This window comes from Hibiscus syriacus, unplaced genomic scaffold (assembly GCF_006381635.1).
Source record: "Hibiscus syriacus cultivar Baekdansim isolate YM2019G1 unplaced genomic scaffold, ASM638163v2 tig00111151_pilon, whole genome shotgun sequence".
NCBI classification, from domain to species: Eukaryota; Viridiplantae; Streptophyta; class Magnoliopsida; order Malvales; family Malvaceae; genus Hibiscus; species Hibiscus syriacus.
In genome coordinates, this window is record NW_024062999.1 from 87,950 (window position 1) to 110,157 (window position 22,208).

The 22,208-nt window shown below is 32.2% G+C and overlaps 1 protein-coding gene and 2 pseudogenes across 1 annotated transcript; 1 reads left to right on the plus strand and 2 right to left on the minus strand.

The window, feature by feature from the left end:
• Positions 1–479: 479 nt before the first annotated feature.
• On the minus strand, positions 480–8,262 carry LOC120154929 (annotated as a pseudogene).
• Positions 8,263–12,779: 4,517 nt separating this feature from the next.
• On the plus strand, positions 12,780–16,082 carry LOC120154789 (CST complex subunit TEN1-like). The gene is made up of 4 exons (XM_039166440.1): positions 12,780–12,790; positions 14,433–14,570; positions 15,673–15,826; positions 15,915–16,082. Exons 2-4 carry the CDS (start codon positions 14,473–14,475, stop codon positions 16,032–16,034), a joined length of 372 nt encoding a protein of 123 aa, XP_039022371.1. The 5' UTR covers positions 12,780–12,790; positions 14,433–14,472; the 3' UTR covers positions 16,035–16,082.
• A 2,666-nt stretch (positions 16,083–18,748) lies between these two features.
• On the minus strand, positions 18,749–18,867 carry LOC120154934 (annotated as a pseudogene).
• Positions 18,868–22,208: the final 3,341 nt, after the last annotated feature.

A 22,208-nucleotide genomic window follows, 5' to 3' on the forward strand; every position in this document is an offset into this window, starting at 1 on the left:
TTTTAAAAAAACCGGTTTTTTTAAAACCGAAACCGGTTACACCGGTTAGGATATCCGGCCCTCCAAACCGGTTAGAAACCGAACCGGTTATTTTATAAACCGGTTTTTTTTTCTATGGGAAAAAACCGGATCGGATAAAAACCGATCCGGATCGGATTGAAATCCGACAAATGTGCAACTATAGTTGTGACAATCCTTTTTTTTTTAAATATCATATTTAATGTTTAATTTTTATTTCATGAATATTTTAGTATCTCACCATAAAAAATTTAGAGGACGAGCGGGATAGATATAACTCCGATGGACGAATGATCAATTCGAATGATGGATCACGAGAGAATGACGAGTCAACCAATATAATACAGTTTCAAGCCCATCGGACGATTGACGATGGGGATTGAATGATGAAGAAGTCGAAGAGCCTAATTAATCCACATTTGATACAATACAGATACTTTTCACTTCTCAAAGAAAAAGACACTTTTCAATACTATAAGAAAAAAGGTACCTCATCTTTGTAACTGATCAGGTGTGTGATTGCTTGTGGTAGATGATGATGTTGTCCTACCATTCGACACACCGTTATCCGATGGCGGACTCGCTCCCCATTTCCCTTCAGATTCGGATGGTTCCATCACTTTCACGGTTCCGTCGCTCAAACCGATTGCGAATTGGTTTGGCTCCATAGGGTGTGCAGCCACAACAAGTGGGTATACAGCTTGGTTTCTGAAGAAAGGGGCAGATCAACAGAACGGTTATAGATAGTCCAGCTGATATATGCCTTACATGGAATAATACCACGGATTACTTACCCCTTTAAGATTTCCGGTGACAAGTAAACTGATGAGGCGATACGGCATCTAAGTTTCAGGCTATCAGCATCGAACACCCCGATATTGCCGTCACAAAAGGTAGCATAAACAGATTGGCTGTTACAGGAATATGTTGCACAAGATATGGGCGCAGGTAGTACATCTTGTGGAATCCACTGCAGCAAATGAAATGGCATAAGAAAGTGTTCCCTCTGTGTAAAAGCAATAGCAAATCATCAAACTCCATGCCACTTCTCGAGTTTCCTACCTGTCGAATGCGCTCCATCTTGGAGGCATCATATATTGCTAATTGTGTCTCATGGAATACCAGCATGCGAATTTGATCGGAGTGAAATTGAACCCTTGTGTCACCTGTAGGTGCCTTTCCAGCTGGGATTTGGATTGCAACCGATTTCCTTTTCTCCCATGTATCGATCCTCCACACACACAGCTGCAGAGGAAAGCAAGACGTTAGAAGTAATAATATAACTCTGAAAAACTAAACCTGAAAACAGTTAATGAATTGTAATATATATCAGAGATGCTGGAACCTGAAAAATACCAAGGAAATTAACTCGAAAAACTAACTGAAAATAAACTGAATATTTTCTAATTTTTATGAGTACCAGAAATTTTATACCTTTCAAAACCCAAAGAGAAGATATAATCAAAATTAATATGACAAGCCAGGATACTACTTACATGAGCATCAGCACCTGATGAAACCAAGATACCGAGGTTAGCTGAGAACGCCAAACCAGTTATCCGTTTTTGGTGACCTTTCAATTTTGTTTTCACCTAAAATAATTAAAAACAGATTGCATCATAACTTTTTGAGAGAGCAGGATAATTAAATACAAGGGGAAGAAGAATAAATAAGAACTAGTCAAAAACCGCTGCGAAGTCTCACCTCATCTACTCGAACATTGTAAATATGGATAGTTGAATCCTCCATTCCAATTGCTAAGATATTATTATCCTTGGGATGGAATGCCATGAAGGTTGAAGCTGGAGGAGAAGACATACATGTCATCATTACCTGCAAATCATGTGTTTATTATTAGCACACGAGATATAGAATACATTCAATACATGAGCAAATGAAGGCATACCTTGAAAGTCAGCATGTTAAACAAAGAAACTTTTCCGCCAGTGGCGGACATCACATATGAATCATTCTTCGAGAGTGCTATGCATGGTATTGCTTCTTCCAGGTTCACACCAGTGATATCATTAGCCATAAGAAGACCACTGTTCGGTAGCCAAAGCTGTGGAGCTACATTGGTTGTGGCCTTTAAAGTTTAAAAGACTTTAGATTTCTCGTCAAAGAAAGGAAGGAATTTAGAAAGAAAACATCGAGAGTAAAATATTCTTATTTGAGAGAGAGTATTGTACCTTCCCAGATGGATTCTGTTCACTGCGGGACCACTTCCATAGCTTCTGAACACCGTTTGACCCAAGTGCCAAAATACCAATAGCAGCATTTGTATACAGAAGCCGAACAACCTTTAAAGAGATGCAACCGTTCAGTGCCACGGTAGAAAAACAATGACACGAAACTGAGATCAGAAGAAGTTCAACAGACCTTGCTGGAGGCTTCCGTGCTTTCAGGTAAGGTAACTAACCGACATTGAGCAGAATCCACGATTTCAGCTAATTGCCAGGCTTTTGCCTTTTCTATTGCATCATCCGTAACTCTTGGCTTTTCAACGCTTCTTCCCAAAGGATCAACTCCTTTCTTGGGGGAAGCACAAATCCAATAAAGCATGAAAAAACAATAAAGGCAATTGGAAGAACATCAAAAGCATGAAAAACACTTAAAAAAACTAGGTCTATTTGTATTATAAACAGCCCAGTGGAAATACAAAATGTTCCTTATTGAATGAAAAGAGAAATGAAAGGAAGCGCCCATAAGCTAAAAAGGGAAGTTGGACCTTAAATCTAATCTCCTAATGTGCTTGTTGCGGTAACCAAGAACAAAAAGTTCCTTTCCAATGGATGAACCACATGATTAACTATTGAATTCAGGGAAAAAAAAGTTTAAAAGATAACTCGAGGTATATCCAGTTAACATACAAGTATAGGAGATGGCCTGACAGGAGAGCTTTCCGCATTACAACTAACAGGACTGCCATTGCCAACTGCAGAAGAGACAGAAGCCTAACCAACAGAGAAAACATAAGAACGTGCCAGTATTTGAGACATCAATATTCTTAAGGAAACATTAAGCAAACCTAAACAATCATTACCTTAATTCCAGCAGAAAGAATGGGTGTTTTCAATGGATCGAAAGTTGACGTTTCAGTTGCTCTTAAAGATCTGATACCCACAGCATTCGCAAGTATTTTGAATCCATTGTCAGCTGTTGTCACAGCCAGGAGATTTCCTTCCTTGTTGAATTTCACACGGGGAAGACTCTGAAGCAATTAATATGATATGTTCACTCAACCTAGTAGCATATATGTAACATGTTTCACAAAACAGCTATGAGATCTGAACATTTAACTTACAGGGAGGCCACCCTCAGCATCGGTGAAAGTGAGAAGATTAATATTATCCATGTCCCAAAACTTTATTTGGCTATCTTCTCCTGCAGCTAGAAAATGATTTTGTGTTGTGTCAAATGAAACCACGCCTGCTGATTTCTTTCTGAACCCCACATAAGTCCTCTTTATTGCTCCTTCACTTTCATTCCACTCAACCAGAAAAGATTCTCCATCTTTACTAGTTCCGCAAGAGAACAATCTGAAATTAAATCAGAAATCAGCAAAAGATCAAAACTAGAATGAAATGAATTATATATATAATTTGACGCCAAAAGCTTAATTAAAGTTGTTAAGAGCATTTTTCATTTTCGCAATAAACTCAAAATTCTTAACGGGAAGAAATTATATCTTTAGATTCATGATCATACCTACTTCCATCAGCACTGTAAAGCATTGTAGTACACCAGTGACCAGGGGCATCATAGTCAACTCTGGAACCCATATTATCATACAGCCAGGCCTTAATTTTCCCATTCACAGCAGTTGAAAATATAAACTGCAATAACATAGATGATGACCAAGTGAGAGTATAAATTGGCATCCATACAGCAAGTAAACATTCAATTCTCAGCCAAAAAAAAAAGCATTTTAACTGAACCAACAAAAACTATATATGTCCATGTGGACCAGTATAGCACCGAGGGGAAGATCATATGAGGGGAAAGTTCTAACTAGGAGAATGGAAATGGTTTTGATAAATCAGGCAGCCCCGTGGAGGATATTAACTGAATGTGGAATCATAAATTACAGGAGGAAAGAACAGATTACTAAATGTAATTTCATGGTTTGAACAAGTTAATTGTGACGGTGACTTCAGGCAGCACAGACTGATTATAACCTCAGGTCCTCAATCAAGACAGCACAGAGGCAACTGGTGCATCAGTTTTACAATCAAGGCTCTGTCACGTGTTTCCTATTCTCATGACTAAAAAGTATATGTAATCAACAACTATGACATATTTTATTGTACCTGAATGTTCTCTTTATGATGTGGGCAGATGGAATAAACTGCTGCATCATGACCTTCAAAATTAAACAGCTTTTGTCCAGTCATCGAATCCCATACCTGCTCCATTTCTTTCATCAGGATAACAAGACACATCCAGTTTAATCAACACTTCTAAAAAAAACTTAATACCTCCTACCTTTATAAGCTTGTCATCTCCACATGTAACAATGGACAGCTGTTTGTTTGGATGAGCAAAGGCCAAGTCATTTACACCACCAACATGGGCATCAATCTGTTAATAAGAAAAGGTCAGACGCTAGTTATGAATCCTTTTAGCTGGAGAAAAAGGAAAAATGACTTAACCTCCAAGCGCTGGACAAGATCATTTGACCCAGGATAAGTATACAAATGAAGTAGGTGTTTGGAAAACGCAACCCCTGCAGCAAGAAAGGCAATAAGCACAAACATATGCAAACTAAAATGATAGTAATCTATCTAAAGGTACACACCTACAAAACTTCCATCAGGACTCCATGTGACACGGCTGACAGATATTGGTGTATCATTGACCATTAAAGCCTGCAGTAACTCCTCTAACAAAATCAATTGCAATGTTGAAACACAGAAATTGATAAAATAGACATGGGTCATATGACACAAGTAGTTTGATAGACATTGGAAAAGGTATCACATAGACGGAAACCTCAGTAAATAATGACACACAAACCTGAAATTGCACTGAACATGTTGACATTTCCCATATCTTGAATGGCTTTGAAACCAACCTCTCCCTCGTTCCAAGTTCCCAGAGTGTAATTTCACCATTAGAAGAACCAACTGCTCCAATTACATTGAATCATAAAAGGAAATAAATCTACCTTGATGAGAAACATAAAAATATACTAGCATACCGAGTAACAATGTGTGGTGTGAAGGATGAAAATCCATGCTTGTGACCATGGACCCTTGATGCATGGTAAAAGCCACTGTTCTTGGTATCATCCAATGACGAAGCTTCCTGCCGTGGTGCAGGATATGTGACCTAAAAGTGAAAAAACAGAAACATATTTATTAAACAAAACCAGTGGAATCTAAGATTATTCAGCTTGTAAAGTTACATAACAAGTAAAAAAGGTTCAAAAATGAGGGAGAAATCACCTCCTCAACTGAAGGAGTGGATCGCAATCTTTTCATTAGCTGTAGGTCAGGATTCTGATAATCAACCATGCTGGGCACAGCTGGAGGTGTTCTTGGATGCTTTACAACAGAAACTGCTCAAACAGAAATGAGAATAAATTGCATACCTAATAAGAGATTTACGTGAAGACACAAAGTGGTCATTTAGGCAATCTTGTATGGTATTTAAAGGCAGAGTTTTTTTATTTAAAAAAAAACATAAATTCCTGAGAGCATCCAGAATATCAACAGTAAAAAGTAAATAAGAATTCAAGCTAAAAGAGAATTGTTTCCTCAAAAGCAACACATCCAAGGATTAGAAATGATGAAAATGTCATTCTAAACTGATATCAGACGAAAGCCAAGAACCACACACCTCAATTTCAGAAAAAAGCATTAAACTGATTTTTGACCAACTTGTGAATGATAGATTAATATTCCAGTCTTTAGTAAAGTTGATTCCAACAGTCAGACTGAAGTTCTGACCTTGATTTTGTGGAACAGGTATAGATGATGCAGTGACAACAGCAGCTTGGACAGATGGTGAGGCAGAAGCATTGGCCATCCAGCCTGCTAAAGCACCAGCGTTAGCAGCAGCAGCAGCAGCTGCAGCAGGTGGAGGGAAGGGCTGTTCACCAGAAGCCGGACAAGCCGTGTGTTAGCCAATGTTATATGCATTATTATAGAAGTAGAAAAGTAAGTACACCATTCACAGAAATAACAAAATGACTACATACATTGTCAGCTGCAAGTGATGTATACACAGCCGGTTTTGCAACTGCAGCAACCGGAAGATTGACATGTGTAGGTGCAAGAGGACCATTTGGAGGTGTACATGTGTGATCCGTGAATAAAGTCTTGATGTCTGGGTTTGACCTTGGATTCTTGCATAGCTGATGCTGCCAGTTCAAGCTGTATGGACCCATACTTGCAAATCAAAATATATACATGAATATTTAATGGTAAACAAATTATATTTGCATCCCAACTCAGAAATAGCAAGTATCATATCAACTTCACCTTTGGTTGATCAAAGTCCTTAGTCTTGAGGACCTCAAAGTAGGGAAAGCAAGCTTATCACGGAAAAGTGGATTTGCTTCTATGAGTTTCTTTAGTTCTACCAACATTATAGCACGAGCAGTTTTTGTATCCCCATATTTGGAAAGCTGCTCATTTTCCCTGTATTCAAACAGAAAAATACAATTACACGACTACGAATATTCAGGCATTCATCAGGGTTTAGTTTACACTAAAATGGAAAGCTGCTGAATTTCCCTGGACTCAGAACATGAAAGTACGACTAGGAAGATTTCACGCATTCATCAGGGTTTGGTTTACATTAAAATGGAAATTTTCTCTAGAAAAGGGTCAAGATTGTAGTTACTAGGAAGAAAAAAGTTTACTTATAGTCAAATATCCTTGTTATCCAATCAAATCTCGAAACCTAAAAACAGCTTAATATATAGAAATCATTCATCAATATTATACCTTGGCAAACAGAAACTACACAACTTAGTTTATTTGCACTATGACATTACCTGAAATTGCTAAGTGTCAAAAGTTGAGTGATTTCTTTGTACAATTCGTCGTTAAATGTAGAGAACACCCTTAAATCAGTCACCAATATTTCAAGAGCCTTTACCTTTTCTTGCCTGCGACATAATAGTAAAATTCAGTGTATCTCAACAGAAAAAAGTAATAGTTAAATTAATCATTAACCAACAATTTAAAATTTTCAATTAATGAAACAACTGAAGCATAAACAATACCGATCAAGTGCTTCCAGATACTTCTGCTTCCTTATCTCAAAGAATATCTTCATGGAATACCGATTATCATCAACTTTAGTAAAGCCGGATAAATACTTCTCGACTTCTTCCCATTCTCCAGCCTGAACTTTCTCTTCGAAGTACTTCATGTTGAAGAAAAACCCTGACTCTTTCTCAAGCCTACAGAAGACCGCATAGTTTCAAACATAAATTCACAATCATATACATGCTATCGTGCAATTTGCAAAAGAAATCACCCTACTTCCTAAAGCCAAAAGTAACTTACTAAGGAACAGGAAAACACATAGCCCGCCAAAAAGAAGTTACTACTTACAACTAATAGTAGTTATCATTTCTTATCCTTTCCAATTTTTTTCCCTTTCTAATAATTAAAAGTTTAAACAACTTAAAACTATAAAACAACAAATACATTCAATTGATTCGTTTCTTCGAATTAATAACATAGTAATTTATTAATTAAGACTCCATTGCATTTTTTTCCATTAATTGCAAGTAAAACAATAATCAAAAACTTCCCTCAACATCCAAAATCCTCTAATTATCACCATTCAGCACCGCTAAAATTCAAATTACATTAGCTACTAAAATTACCAAAACAAATTTCACCATAATAACCCCCAAGGTAACTTTAGATTCACAAAATTTTCCTTCATTTCCTTCTACTTATACATACCAAAACAACGAGAATACAAAGTAAAAGATACGAATACACGGTACGTACACGTATACAGAGAAATTAATTAAATTACACAAAATCTTCAAAAAGAAAAGGCTTACCTATGAACCGACTCTTTAAATTTCTCTTCCTCCAGGAACTGAAGTATGAGAAACACCAATTCTCTGCTCAACGACGACATTTTCACTTCTCGGAAACAAAAGGGAAAGTCGCTCCCTCGAAACCAACCGAGTCAAGGAACGATTCCGGTCGATTTGACTCAGCTCTAACTTCGAATCTGAATTAATTTCGAGAGACTCGCAGCACTTCCTCTTCTAACGTTTATGTTAAAGCTCGAATTTCGATGTTTTTATAGGGTTCCAAATGCTATGAACAAGAAAAAGAGAAGATAAAGAAGAGATATAAAATAGAGAGCGACGTGGTCTAGCTATCTTGTATGCGTTGTACAGACGTCTTTCTTTTTCTACTGTCATATCAATGAAAAGTAACTCTGCTTATCCCGATAAGTGCATGACCGCTTATCCCGATAAGTGAATGACTGCTTATCCGCTTATCGTTGTGTGGGATTATAGGAAATAAGAGCGGATCCGAAACCTATAATTCAAATCTGACGAATATTCATTACACGTCCAGTGGGTCCCTCCACCCATCAACTTCCTTGTTCGTCCTGTCCCTGTCGTTTTTACGCGAGTTTTTGTTTATCTGTCTCTTTCTCTCTCTATATCCTTTTGACGGTTGACTTGTATAAGTGCATGTGTAAATTCATTTATTCAGTCAATGATTTTGAATTATTTTATTTAAAATTATATGAAAATTAAAAATATCATTTTATTAATGTTAATTATTACAACTTAATTGGAAACTTATTTAACGTCACTATCATATTTAATTCATTAATGATTCTTTTACGCTCGACGAGTACGATGAGCGATAAACATCATTAAGTTAATTTATAAAAAATTAAAATTTTAAATTTTAAAGGAATCAACGTATAATTATAAATTAGTTAAAATAAAAGTAAATTATTTAAAATAAATGATAAATTATGCTAGTGACCACCAAACTATTGACCCTTTTTATTTTGACTACTATTTTTGAAATTTTGTCAATCATGTCACTCAATTATTTAAATGCATTCAATTAAGTCACTTGTAGTTAATATTTAACGGATAAGCTCATGTGGTAGTTAAAATATTTGGTATAATTACATATTTGGTCAATGTTACTTATATATTATATCAATTTGATCATAATTTTAATAAATTAAAATAAAAAAGAATTGATTTTATTCTATCATATATAATAATGATAAATACATGGAGTATTATTTAGCCATCAACCTTGTATTTGTCGTTATCAATTCAAACACTATATCTCTCAACATATAAATATTGATTCAAAAACAACTTTTATAATTACTTTAATGTAATATGTATACTCTATACTTTATAAAATTATTAGAAATTATACCGTCACAAAACAATGAATTATGATAATAATAAAGAAAAAAATATATAATAAAAAGTTATCATTATAAATTATTTAATTTTCTGGATTTCTGGGATGCGGTTAAACGGTTGAGAGTTATCTATATCATCTTGTACTTACTCCAAATTAATATGAATTTTAAAAGCTTTTTCTCATGACAGGCCGAGAAAGTTTCCCAACTAAAAAAGATTAATTATGTATTTAATCACTTAACTATCACTTTGGTTCTGTTAGGTTACCTAATTATTTATTTTTCAAAATCTTGACTAATGTTAGGTTTTGATTTCATTTTGATCATCTACTGTTAAAAATTAACAGAACTATTGACTTGACATTCTTTTATCAATGATTATGTGGCATTACCTTATGGTTACATGTTAACATCACTGTTAACTTTTTTAACGATTGTTGATCAAAATAAAACAAAAACGTAACGTTAGTGATGGTTTTAAAAAAACAATAGTTTGGTGACTAAAACGAAATCACATGAATAATTAGGTGACTAAATATCTAGTTTACCCTATATGTTATTCAACTTGATTTTTTACTGCAATTCTTTTTGTAAATTCCATCCTAAAATCAATTCTCAAAATACTTTAATCAGTACTTTATTCTCAAAATACTTTTTATAAAAAAATTATAAATATATCTAATAATTTTATATAATATTTAACTTGAATAAATTAAAATTAGGAACAAAATGATAGAATATATAAGTGATAGTGACCAAATGTGTAATTATACCAAATATTTTAATTGCCCCATTAGTTTCTCCGTTAAATATTAACGACAAGTGACTTAATTGAATGTATTTAAATAGTTGAGTGGCCTGATTGACAAAATTTCAAAAATGGTGGTCAAAATATAAAAGGACAATAGTTATGTTGTCAATGGTACATATTATCCTTTATTTTAAATAATTTACTTTTAATTTTTTAACTAATTTATAATTATATGTTGAGTACTTTAGAATTTAAATTTTTATAAATTAAATTAATGTTGCTATTTATTAATAGTGCTCATCGATAATCATCGAGTGTTGTAAAATTTTCCTTAATTCATATAATTAAATATAAATTATGATTTGATGTAAGAAAAAAAAAGTTAAAATTAGGGTAAAGTACGTATTTAGCATCTAAATTATTAGTTTTGGTCTATTTTAATATCTAAACTTACCAGACTTAACATTTAGTTTTCATTTTAGTACATTGTCGTTAAAAACTTAATATATTTAGTATATAAACTATTCGTTTTTATACGTTTTAATACTTAACTTTCAATCTTTTCAAAACTTAACGTAAAATTTTGAATGAGTTACTTGAAATGAAACAAAAACTAAAATTTTTAACGACGGGTACTAAAATGAAACAAAAAGCAAAGCTTTATGTATGATTTAAAAAAATTGAAAATTTAACTACTAAAATAGATCAAAACTGATAATTTAGATATTAAACTTGTAATTTTCCCTTAAAATTGCCTTATTTATATCATTATAGATATTGTAAAAAAATTACCCTTGTTGTTGACGAAAAGAATATGAATTGTAATGACTTTTGACAACTTAATCCTTTGATTTAGGTAGAGAGTTATGGTTGATAATTCAAATGAATTGAAGAACAAAATATACAATATTGTGATAAATATACAGAAAGAAATTACCTTTTGACGGTTTAATCCTTTTAATTTAGGTAAAGAGTTATAGTTGATAATTCAAAGGAACCGAAGAATAAGTTATACACTACTATGAGAGATATTTAGAGAGAGAGACAGAGTTTATATCGCTTTTCTTCAACAATACATGCTGACTTCTATAATCATCTTTAGTGATAGTATTAGATGTATCATTATGGTAGCTACTCGTAAGTTAGCATGACTAATAGATATGATCGTCTAACGGTACATTTAACTCTAATGGATCACGTGAGTCTGTCATATATCATGCCAAATACACTATAAACATTAACAAAATATGGGAGTTTCTAAGAGCTCCAAAAGTGTATTTTTAAAGATATAATCTCATGTTATACTACAAATGTGTTGTCCCCTACACGTAATGATACATCTATAAAAAAATTTAGGGTGAGCACATATATATTAACAACATTTTTTTTTTTGTTTATGAGTTGGTACAAATAAAATCTTAAGATGAACACAATTAATAAAATAAAGGGTAAAATATACAGATGGTCCCCTGACTATAGAATAATATTTTACTGAGTTATTTAACTATTAAAAATTACAAAATAGTCGCTCGACATAGGTAGTTACTTTTAGATGCGCACGGTTTTGCTAAGCGGGTCCAAATTGTCTTACTTTAGTTTGTCTCTTTCAATCAGGTGGTCCCACATGATCACAGATCACGTGATCTCAGCCTTCTGATCTTTCTCAACGAGTCAAAGTCTGTGCTATGGACGGAAGAAACCGCAATACCATTAATTTGGTTACCGGAAAACCGGGACCACCGGTATATTTAACAGTATTATAATTATTTTTAAAATTATTTATTATTGATCAATATTATAAATATATCGAATCTGATATAATGAGTTAACTTATTTATAAATTCATGAGTTAACTTAATTATATTAGGCGTAGGATTATTCTTTCACGTTCGACGAGCGGCGATGAACATCATTAACGATAAACATCGATAAATTAATTTTAAAAGTTTTAAATTATAAAGGACTTAACTTATAATTATAAATTAGTTAAAATTTTAAATATAAATTATTTAAATAAAGGGTAAACTATGCAAGTTACCACCTAACTATTGCCCCTTTTCATTTTGACCACTAGTTTTGAAATTTTGTCAATTAGGCCACTCAACTATATAAATGCATTCAATTAAGTCACTTTCCGTTAATATTTAATGGACAAGTTGATGTGGCAGTTAAAATATTTTGTATAATTACACATTTGATCACTGCTACTTATATGTTATATTAATTTGTCCATAATTTTAATAAATTAAAATAAATTTAACATTCAAATCAAATGGTGTCATGTATCACTGGTGCCAAGTGTAATGGCATGCGTCACTTGTCTTAATTTTAACTTATTACATGGTAAACCAAAGAAGAGGCCCGAGTTCGAGCCATTGCCGAAATTGTCAACTCCATAGTGAAACTTTCATGGAAGAATCAAACGGTAGACCTAAACGTGATCAAATCCGTCGCGTGTAAGAAATATGGACTAGCATTATTTTTAAATTCATAATCCGAAATTCGAAATCTGAATTCCCAAATACTACCTCAGGAAACTTTTGAAATTCAAATATATAGTTAGTTTTTTGTTCATTGAAATCAATGGGACCGATTTTTGGCATTGGGTTGAATTGAATGGTGGGTGAAAAGGTCACGTTTTGCATAGTCAATTTGGCTTGTAACTTGTTTGTTGCTATTACTAGCTTTTAGGGTAAGTTTTTTTAATTTATTAAAATTAGGATCAAATTGATAGAATATATAAATAACAATGACCAGATATGTTAGTATACTAAATATTTTAACTGTCACATCAGTTCTCCGGTAAATATTAACGACAAGTGGTTTAATTGAATGCATTTAAATATTTGAGTGAAATGATTAACTTTCAAAAATGGTGGTCAAAATGAAAAAGAGGCAATAGTTAGGTGGTCACTTGTACAATTTACCCTTTATTTTAAATAATTTACATTTAAATTTTCAACTAATTTTTAATTACACTTTCAGTCGTTTATAATTTTAAACTTTTATAAATTAATTTATCAGCGCTCATTGTCGCTCGTCGAGCGTTGTAGAATTTTCCATAGGCATAATAAAAATATCACTCCCGACATTTGCAGAAATAATCATTTCGTTCCTTATTCTTTTCCGGCATTTTAGTCCTTAATGTTTTATTTTGAAGCAAAATGCCCTCCGATTAGATGAAAATCGTTAGTTAGTTAACGATCAATGATTCCTTTTGACGTGGCATGCCCACATGTGATACTACATCATCAAAAAGTTATTTTTAACTTATTTTTAAATATATTTTTATGTATATATATATATATATATGTAATTAATTCAAACTATAATTTACTTTAAAAACATTTTTTATTGACGTAACATAACATGTGGACTTGTCACGTCAATAAAAAGCATAAACTTTTAGTAAATTTTTTGTTAGTTCACACAAAGTAAAGACGTTACCAATTAGTTGCGTCTTTATCTCGTATATGATCGAAAATGATGCAATTTCTTTAAATAATATTATTTAGATTTTTCTTCAATAATTAATAAGAAATAATTTGTATTCCTATAAAGTAATTTGCGTTACAGGCTGAATATGTTGTAATGATTAAAAAATCGTTATTTGATACGTATTTTGTTTATATTTTTTTGACATTCTTATTAAAAAAATTAGAATATAAATTTTTTAAAAGATCAAATTTTTGAAAATTATAGAAAAACTCAAATCCATGATTTTTTTTAAACTCTCATTCTAGTCCCTTACCCGTCGACTACCATCGATATTGAAAATCAACCAAAAACTCAACGTCGCACGACCACCGAACATTCAACGAGCATTAAATCAGGCATAATAAGAGAATATCATATCACAATTGAAAAACAAAAAAAGTTTATATCTACAATTTTGTTAGTTTTTTTTACGATAGATGACTAAAATAAAACAAAACGTAACATTAAATATAAATTAAAAAAAATTGAATGACAAAAACATAACTGTGATAGACCCTCCGTTAAAAATTGGATTAGAATCGAACTAACTTATGGGCTTCAAAGATTATATTCTGGGCCAGAAAAAGCAAACAAATACCGGGTTGCACATAAACTGTTCGATAATTTGCCTTACTGAACTTCGTTTTTATTTTTCCTTTTTGAGTTCTCTTTATTACTTAATCCCATTCCTTGGAGAGGTAAATATGAAAAAAGAACCCTCCATTTTTGTGGGATTTCCCTCAATGATTATATAATTCTATCATTATTTGGGTTTATTTTTATATTGCAGGCAGAGATAGGATTCAAATTCGTTTCAAAGAGTGCTTGGTTGTTCAATGGCGGCAATTAAATCAGGGGCATTGGTTACTTTACTTGAGCTTCAGCCATCTTCTGAATTTTTTAAGGAAGGAGCTTCACTTAGAGTAACCGGAAAGTAAGACCTTTAAACTTTTAACCCCTTTTATAAACGCATCTTTGTCTAATTTTATTATCTGTTCCAAGTTTCTCTTAGTTGGTAAACTAATACTGTGTGGATATAGAGGAATTAGTGTTTGTCCTAATGAGAAATGATTTATGAAAAGGGAGACATAGATGAGTTATTTGGAGAAAAGGGTGAAAAGATTAAGAAGGATTTAATTGAGTGTAAGAATTTCGGGTAAGAAGGCAATTGATGAAGGTGGAAGTTCAGATAAAACAGGGTTGAATTTACAGCTAAGCTACTATGAGAATTAGTGTGTATCTGTCTTGGAATGATTACCTTACAATTTATGATCAATAACAATTCTATACTTGCTACATTGTTTCATGAACAAGCATGGTCCGGGACCTCGGTCCATTGAAAACTTAGAAATTCAGTAGGGTAAGAGGTCTTGTTGCAGCGGTCTGTATTATCGGAATAATTAGTAATGGTTAACGGAGGAAGAGATGGAAAAGTATGGTGGCATTAGAGGCTAAACAGCACAACACGATATGTAAGGTAGCTAGAAATTGGTGGCGGCTAACGACGCGGTATTTGTCGGTTGGAGATGCCAAATGAGCAAGTTGATGGTGGAAGTGGTGGGTTTTTTTTTTGGTATGGCAATGGGAATCGAAATCGTGCGTGAAGTTAAAGTTCATGATGGGTTTGGCTTCAAGAATTGATGCAAGGGTGCATCTAGTTGTGCACCTTAGATAAGAGGAAAAGGTTGCCTATAAACATGAATTGAACCTGTGCAGAGAATATCTATTAAGATTTTCCAGTAGCAAGCTGTATGATATGGCCTATTATTCGGTACAATATGTTTTCGTCGGGTGTTATGGGCTGTGATTTCTTAAATAACATTGTTCTTGTTCGGATTTCTTTCTATGCTGTGATCTTTTAGTAGCATGAAAGGTCATAAAACAGTTGGTTTAGGTACAGAGTTTAAACAATGGTTTAATGCCTTAACGGTTATGTGCCGATTTTCTTGATTTGAGTTGCCGGATGATTGCACCATCGGTATATTACTTTTATTCGTTAGTTGGTTGATCTTTATGATGTGATGTAATATCCCTAGGCTGCAAGAGTATTCAGTTGAGACAGCCATAGCTGTTATTGCTGATCAAGGTGCCACCCTAAAGATAGATACGCAGCACTTGAGGGCACTTGATTTCCGAATCTGCTCGATACTGCAATTCAGCGGTGAACTCCATATTCAACCCAACAGTGAGGTAAATTCGTATACGATCAGGCTAAAATGCCTTTTTGCCCGTCTCCCTATCGAACACTAATATGTTCTGGTTATATGATTTATCACAGGCGGTACTGCAAGCGCGTACCGGTAGGAACGTCAATGGTATTGACCTTGATCTCTATTATCGATCTTTGCAGCAATTAAGGCGGTTCCAAGCCGAGCACATGAAAAGTGCAGCTACTTGAATGAAGTTTTGGATTTGAATAGACTTGCTAGTATTGTCAAGGTACCGAAACTAAACTACTACTAAACTTAGGGTTGCCACAAAATGGGAGAAATTTTTTGTAGTATATTGGTAACGTACATGTATCTATAGACATAATTATTTAAACCTGAATCCTCGAAAAAGCAATATTGCATGGCATGCTTGGCTGCCGGATTGGGATTTGCCCATCAATTAGATTTTACAGTCACTGGAAGAAAACTACATTCTGTGGTTCCACTCCCATTGTTCACATGCATCATGCATCTTGGAAGAGGCAATTTTTTTAAAGGCTAAAATATTTTTTTTTAAAAGTTTAAGGGTTAAAAATATCATTAGACATTTATTTGTTGGTCATGAAATACTATTGTTTAATTTAGAGCTAGGAACAAAAGTTTATTTTATATCAACTAAAATTGGAATTTTTAATAATATTAATAAACTTTTCATTTATAAAGAAAAGCATCAAATAAATTTCGGAAGTTTTTAATATTACATTTTTTATGTTTTATATGTTCGGCTTTTATTATTTAATGTTTCAAACTTTTATTATTATTATTTTGTATTTAATAATACTTTACAAAATTCTTAATACTTTTAAGGGTAAATTACACATTTAGTATTTAAACTATCAATTTTGGTTCGTTTTAGTATCTAAACTTTTAATTTTTTCAAAACATACCTAACGGTTAATTTTTATTTTATTTTAGTATTCAACGTCAAAAAATTAATGAAAATGACATTTTTTATGGGTAATTTACATCATGCATCACTTAATTATCTTCTCACTCCTATTTTGGTCATTAAAGTTGAAAAACTTTTCAGTTTAACTACTCAACTTTCAAATTGCTTATGTTTTAATCACTCTAATTTATTTTATTAATACTATTTTGTGACATGATATTTTTTATTATTTTATTAATATATAATTGAAATAAAAAATTAAATTTGAAAGTTAGGGTTTATTTGTTTCACGTAAAACATTTTTCGGAAAACAATTTCCAACGTTTGGTTGGAGGAAAACTGGTTGGTCAACGTAAAATATTTTTCTAGTTAATATAATTTCCTTTGTATTTTCTGGAAAATGATTTACGGTCTGATTTTCCGTAAGTCATTTTCCGAAATTTTCACTCCAAAGAGTAAATATTCAAAATAATTTTGTTTTATGAATTTAATATTAATAAAATATTTTAATATCATTTTAATCAAAATATTAATTATTAAAATATTTAAAATATATTTATTAATAGTTCTAATAATAGAATATTATATTTTTATTTTAATAATATAATAAATTATTAATAAAATTTATATTATTTATTAATTTTATAGAAATAATATTATTAAAATATTAATAATGAATAATTTATGTATTTAATATATAATAATAATATAATAATATTTTAAAATAATACTTTTTAAAATATATTTAAAATATAATAATAATATATTTAAAATATATTAAATAATACTTTTTAAAATATGATATAATATTATTATTTTAATAAATAATTAATAAAATTTATAATATTTTTATTTCAATAAAATGTACTAATCTTAATATTTATTAATAAAATTATAGACATAATATTTAATAATAATAAATAAATTATTCTAATATTTTAAAAATAATAATAAGTTTTTATGATAAATAATATTATTATTGTATTTACTATTTGCAATAAATAAATTTTAAAAATTTCATCAACCAGTGGAAAATGGTTTACACAATCTCTTCCAAACACCATAAAATGTTTTCTAGAAAATGTAATTCATTTTACGGAAAACATCTATCGAAAAATATTTTCAGTGAAACAAACGAACGCTTAGGGTGATTAAATTAGGTTCTTTTTATTAAGCTAAGATGATTACAAAGTAACATCTGTTCTTAATACTCTGAACCATTTGATAATGAACGCTTACTCACCCTGATAAAGTCGTTAGTGCTCGAACCCGTTACCTAGGGTGCGTTTGATTCACGAAATGTAAGATTACCAGTGAGAATAAAAGATTACTAGGGAATAGGATTACTGAGAATGTTGTATTTTGTGTTTGGTTGGTTTAGCAGGAATGTAAGATTACCGTGTTTGGTTAAAGGAATAAAGATTATTGGAATGTATATTTGACCAAATTGTCCTTATTATATATTTGTTTTTTTAACAAGTTGAATTCTACTATAATATTACTATAAGATATTTATATATTTTCTTTAAAAAATTTAAATTCATAAAATTTATATAATTTTTTTACAAAATTGAAAATATAAAAAGGTTTAATGAAAGGGTAAAATTTTATTTTAACCCCTGAACTTTATATAAAATTTTAATTATAGACTTTTTTTGTAAATCTAAAATAGTTTAAGGATAAATTTGTAATTTAACCTTCGTAGAATTTTTATTATTCAATGACAGAAGAAGGATATTTTTAAAAAACAAATTAAGGGCATTTTAGTCCAAAACGCCGGTAATCTAACAATACTTAAGGGAAGGGGATAATGACATTCCCGGTAATATACCCCAAAAAATCCACTGTTGGTAATAAAAGATTACCGGGAATGAGATTATCGGCCAACCAAACGGGGGAATGTGGATTCCATTCCCCCCGTAATCCCACATTCCCCGAACCAAACATGCCCTTAGGAACAACGATTCCTTTAAGGCTTTAACTATTGAGGTAAGTTGATTTATGCTTAAATGAAGAGTGCAACACGAGGACTTCCCAGGAGGTCACCCATCTTAGTACTACTCTTGTCCAAGCACGCTTAATTGTGGAGTTCTGATGATAGTCAGTGCATTAGTGCTAGTATGATCACACCCGGTTAAATTAGGTGTAATTTGAAAGTCAAGTAATTAAATTAAAAAAAACACTTCAATGACCAAAATAAGAACGAGAAGATAGTTGAGTGATGAATGATGTAATTTTTCCATAAAAAGTGCAAAGTTGTAATAGTTCGGTTTTAACGGTGGGTACTAAAATGAAAAAAAACTAAACGTTAGGTGTGATTTTGAAAAAAATAAAAGTTTAAATACTTAAATAGACTGAAACTAATAGTTTAGATACTAAACATGTAATTTACCATTAAAAGTTTCTTTTCTATTACACAGCACGGTAATTCAAATTATAAATTCTAATAAATATTGAATTTTACTTTATATTCTTCTTCACTACAAATCTATAAATAAGGAATTTATTATCATTTTAAATTATATTTTAAGCATGAGAAAATAGATTCTTATTATTTAAAAATAAAAATTTGAATAGATAAAGTCTTATAAATATTAAATTAGACTTGCGAATTATACTTCTATCATAACTTAAACTATTATTTATTATTATATTAAAATCAAATAAAAGGGACATTCTTGTTCCAAATTACCTCAAGCAAAGAGACATGGCTTCATCCCATTTTACTTTATCGTCTAAAAGCACCGTCGTTCTCAACTCAGCTTCCGTTTCTCAACTCAGATTCCGCTTCAAGGTCTCATCTCATCTCTCCGTCGTACCTGATTCCTCCGCCGTCGCTGCCGAACCCTCAAACCAGAATACTATCAAGATTTCCGATGATACCTCCGTCGCCAGAAAGAACGATGCAAGCGAACTCGGTCCTGTTCCGAAAGCCGAGTCTTCGCCTGTGATCGATGCTCAGCCTGCCGTGACTAATGCCGATCGCGTCCCCAAAGCTAAAAAGAATGACAAGCAAAAGAAGCGACGATTGTCGGTTACACTCTCGAAGGAGGAGATCGAAGAGGATATTGCGGCTATCATAGCCTTGTGCGGTGGGAAGCGGTTGAGAAGGTCCAAGAAGCCGAACCGATCTCGCTCTATCGCTGATCAGAGAAGGATCGATCGTTTGTTTCCAGGTTTTGAGTATTTAGGGTTCCAATAATTTGCTTTTGGCGCCATTATGGGTATTGAAAACTTTGTTTATGTAACGCGGGTTGACAATATGGCTACTTTCAGATTAGGGTTTTCTTCTTTGTTTGAAAATTTGAACATTAGGCAAAAGAGATTCTCATTGTTTTATATAACACATCATCATTCATTATCAGTGGCTTGATTCAATATTCAATTTGAACAATAGTCCAATGTAGATTTATTTTTGACTATTAATTGAGGTTACAAAGGTATAAACATACCTTGTAAGTTACAAGAATCGTTATTGTTCTTAGAGATGACGGGTTCAAGCATAAGCGACTGTAGTAGGGTGATTGAGTGTTTATTTCACAATATTTAGAACAGATACTACTTTGTAATCACCTTAGCTTAACAACAAAAAAGGTTACAAATGTATCTTATCACATATGAATAATGTATATATTTTTTTTCAACAAACTGTCATGACTAGGGTTGTAAATGAGGTGACACAGATCGAGAGCTACTCGAGATCGACTCGATCAAGACTTGATAAATACACGGATCGAATGGAGTCGAGCTCGAGCTCGACTCGAGTTCTTAACGAGTCGAAACGAGCTACTCGATATTCAATTCGAAAAGCTTGTGAGCAGCTCGAAAATATAATATATTAAAATTTTATTTTTTTAAAAATAAATTATTAATAATATTAATATTTATGTATTGATCTTTTTAAAAAAATACAATAAGATTTTATGTATTTAAGGTCCATGTTCGAGTTTGAGGCTTCAATCGAGTTAAGTTAAAGAATTCTATTTTCATTTCGAGCATTTTCGAGATACTCACGAGCTTCAATTCAGGATTTCGAGTTCGAGTCGAGCTTGAAAATTTTAAGCTCGTGAGTTTTTGAGTCGAGTCGAGCTCCATTTTAGAGTTTTCGAATCGAGTCGAGCTAAGCAATACTCGAGCTCGACTAGGCTCGTTTACACCCCTGGTCAACTCTCTCTTTTATCTCACTCGAAAGAATATTCTCTCTTACACCACGTTGTCTCACTCACTCACTCCTTAAATTCTTTCCAAAGTTACCTATTTATAGTAAAACAATGAGATAACCTAATGATCATCATACATGGCTTCTTAAAATTTTTATCGTATATGAATATATTTAGAAAATACAACTTCAATTAATACCATACGTAAATATGAGTTAATATATTCATCAACATATATATGATTAATCTCCCTGATCACTAATTAAGGAGGGATGCAACCAACATATCCAGGTAGATTATGAGTGATAGTTGAGAACATAGATATTATGCTGTACACATGTAATGCATAAATTAGCTATTGTAGTATAGCCTGTAGATGTAATACCAATAGGCATTAGGAAAACTTACAAACAATGGCATTGGCCGTCAAAGAAGCAAACTTTTCGAGTGGAATCAGCCTTCTTAATAATAAAAAAAAGGGTTGACTATAAAATAAGTGTTAAAACTATATATTTTTTCCAAATAGATGTTCAAACCTTTTTTTTTGAATTATCCAGTTAACTGAAGTTACAAACATTACCACTTTAGGTATTCGGACCGTAACTACCGTTAATTTTCTCTGTTAAAAGACACATGTCACATTTTAGTAATATTATTTTTTTTAAAATTAAAAATACTATTATATTTAAAAAAAATCCTAATTTCTCTTAAATTACAAAAAAAACCGAAAACTCTAAAATCCTAAATCCCTAACCCACCGACGTCTCCCTTGTCGGCCATAAAACCGTCATCGACGTAGTCACTATCATCTTCCTAGTCATATGCCACCATAGTTGCCACCGATTGATCGTCGAGATCGTATGGGGCCGCGATTTTCACCGTAGGGTTCGCGGGGTACAAACGTCAACTGGGCGTTGATTGGTTACGATTTCATAGGGTTATTAATCATAGGGGAGGTGTGATCGGATGAAGCTTCGTCGACAACAAATGGTGACAATCGACGTGGGTTTAGGGGTTATAATGAGGGTTTTCAAAATTTTGTGGCTATTTCAAAATTTTTGTGTGTTTTTAAATATAATTTTAATTTTTCCATTTTAAATAATTTTTTAAAATTACCAGAACATGACATGTGTCCTTTAGCAACAAAATTTAATGGTAGTTACCGTACAAACACCTAAAGTGATAACATTTGTTTACGTTAGGCACTTATTTGGAAAAAGTAGTACAATTTGAACATTTATTTTATTATTAAGCCTTAAAAATTCATGTAAAACTAACCAACTTGTAATGAGAATGATAAGTGTATAAAAGTA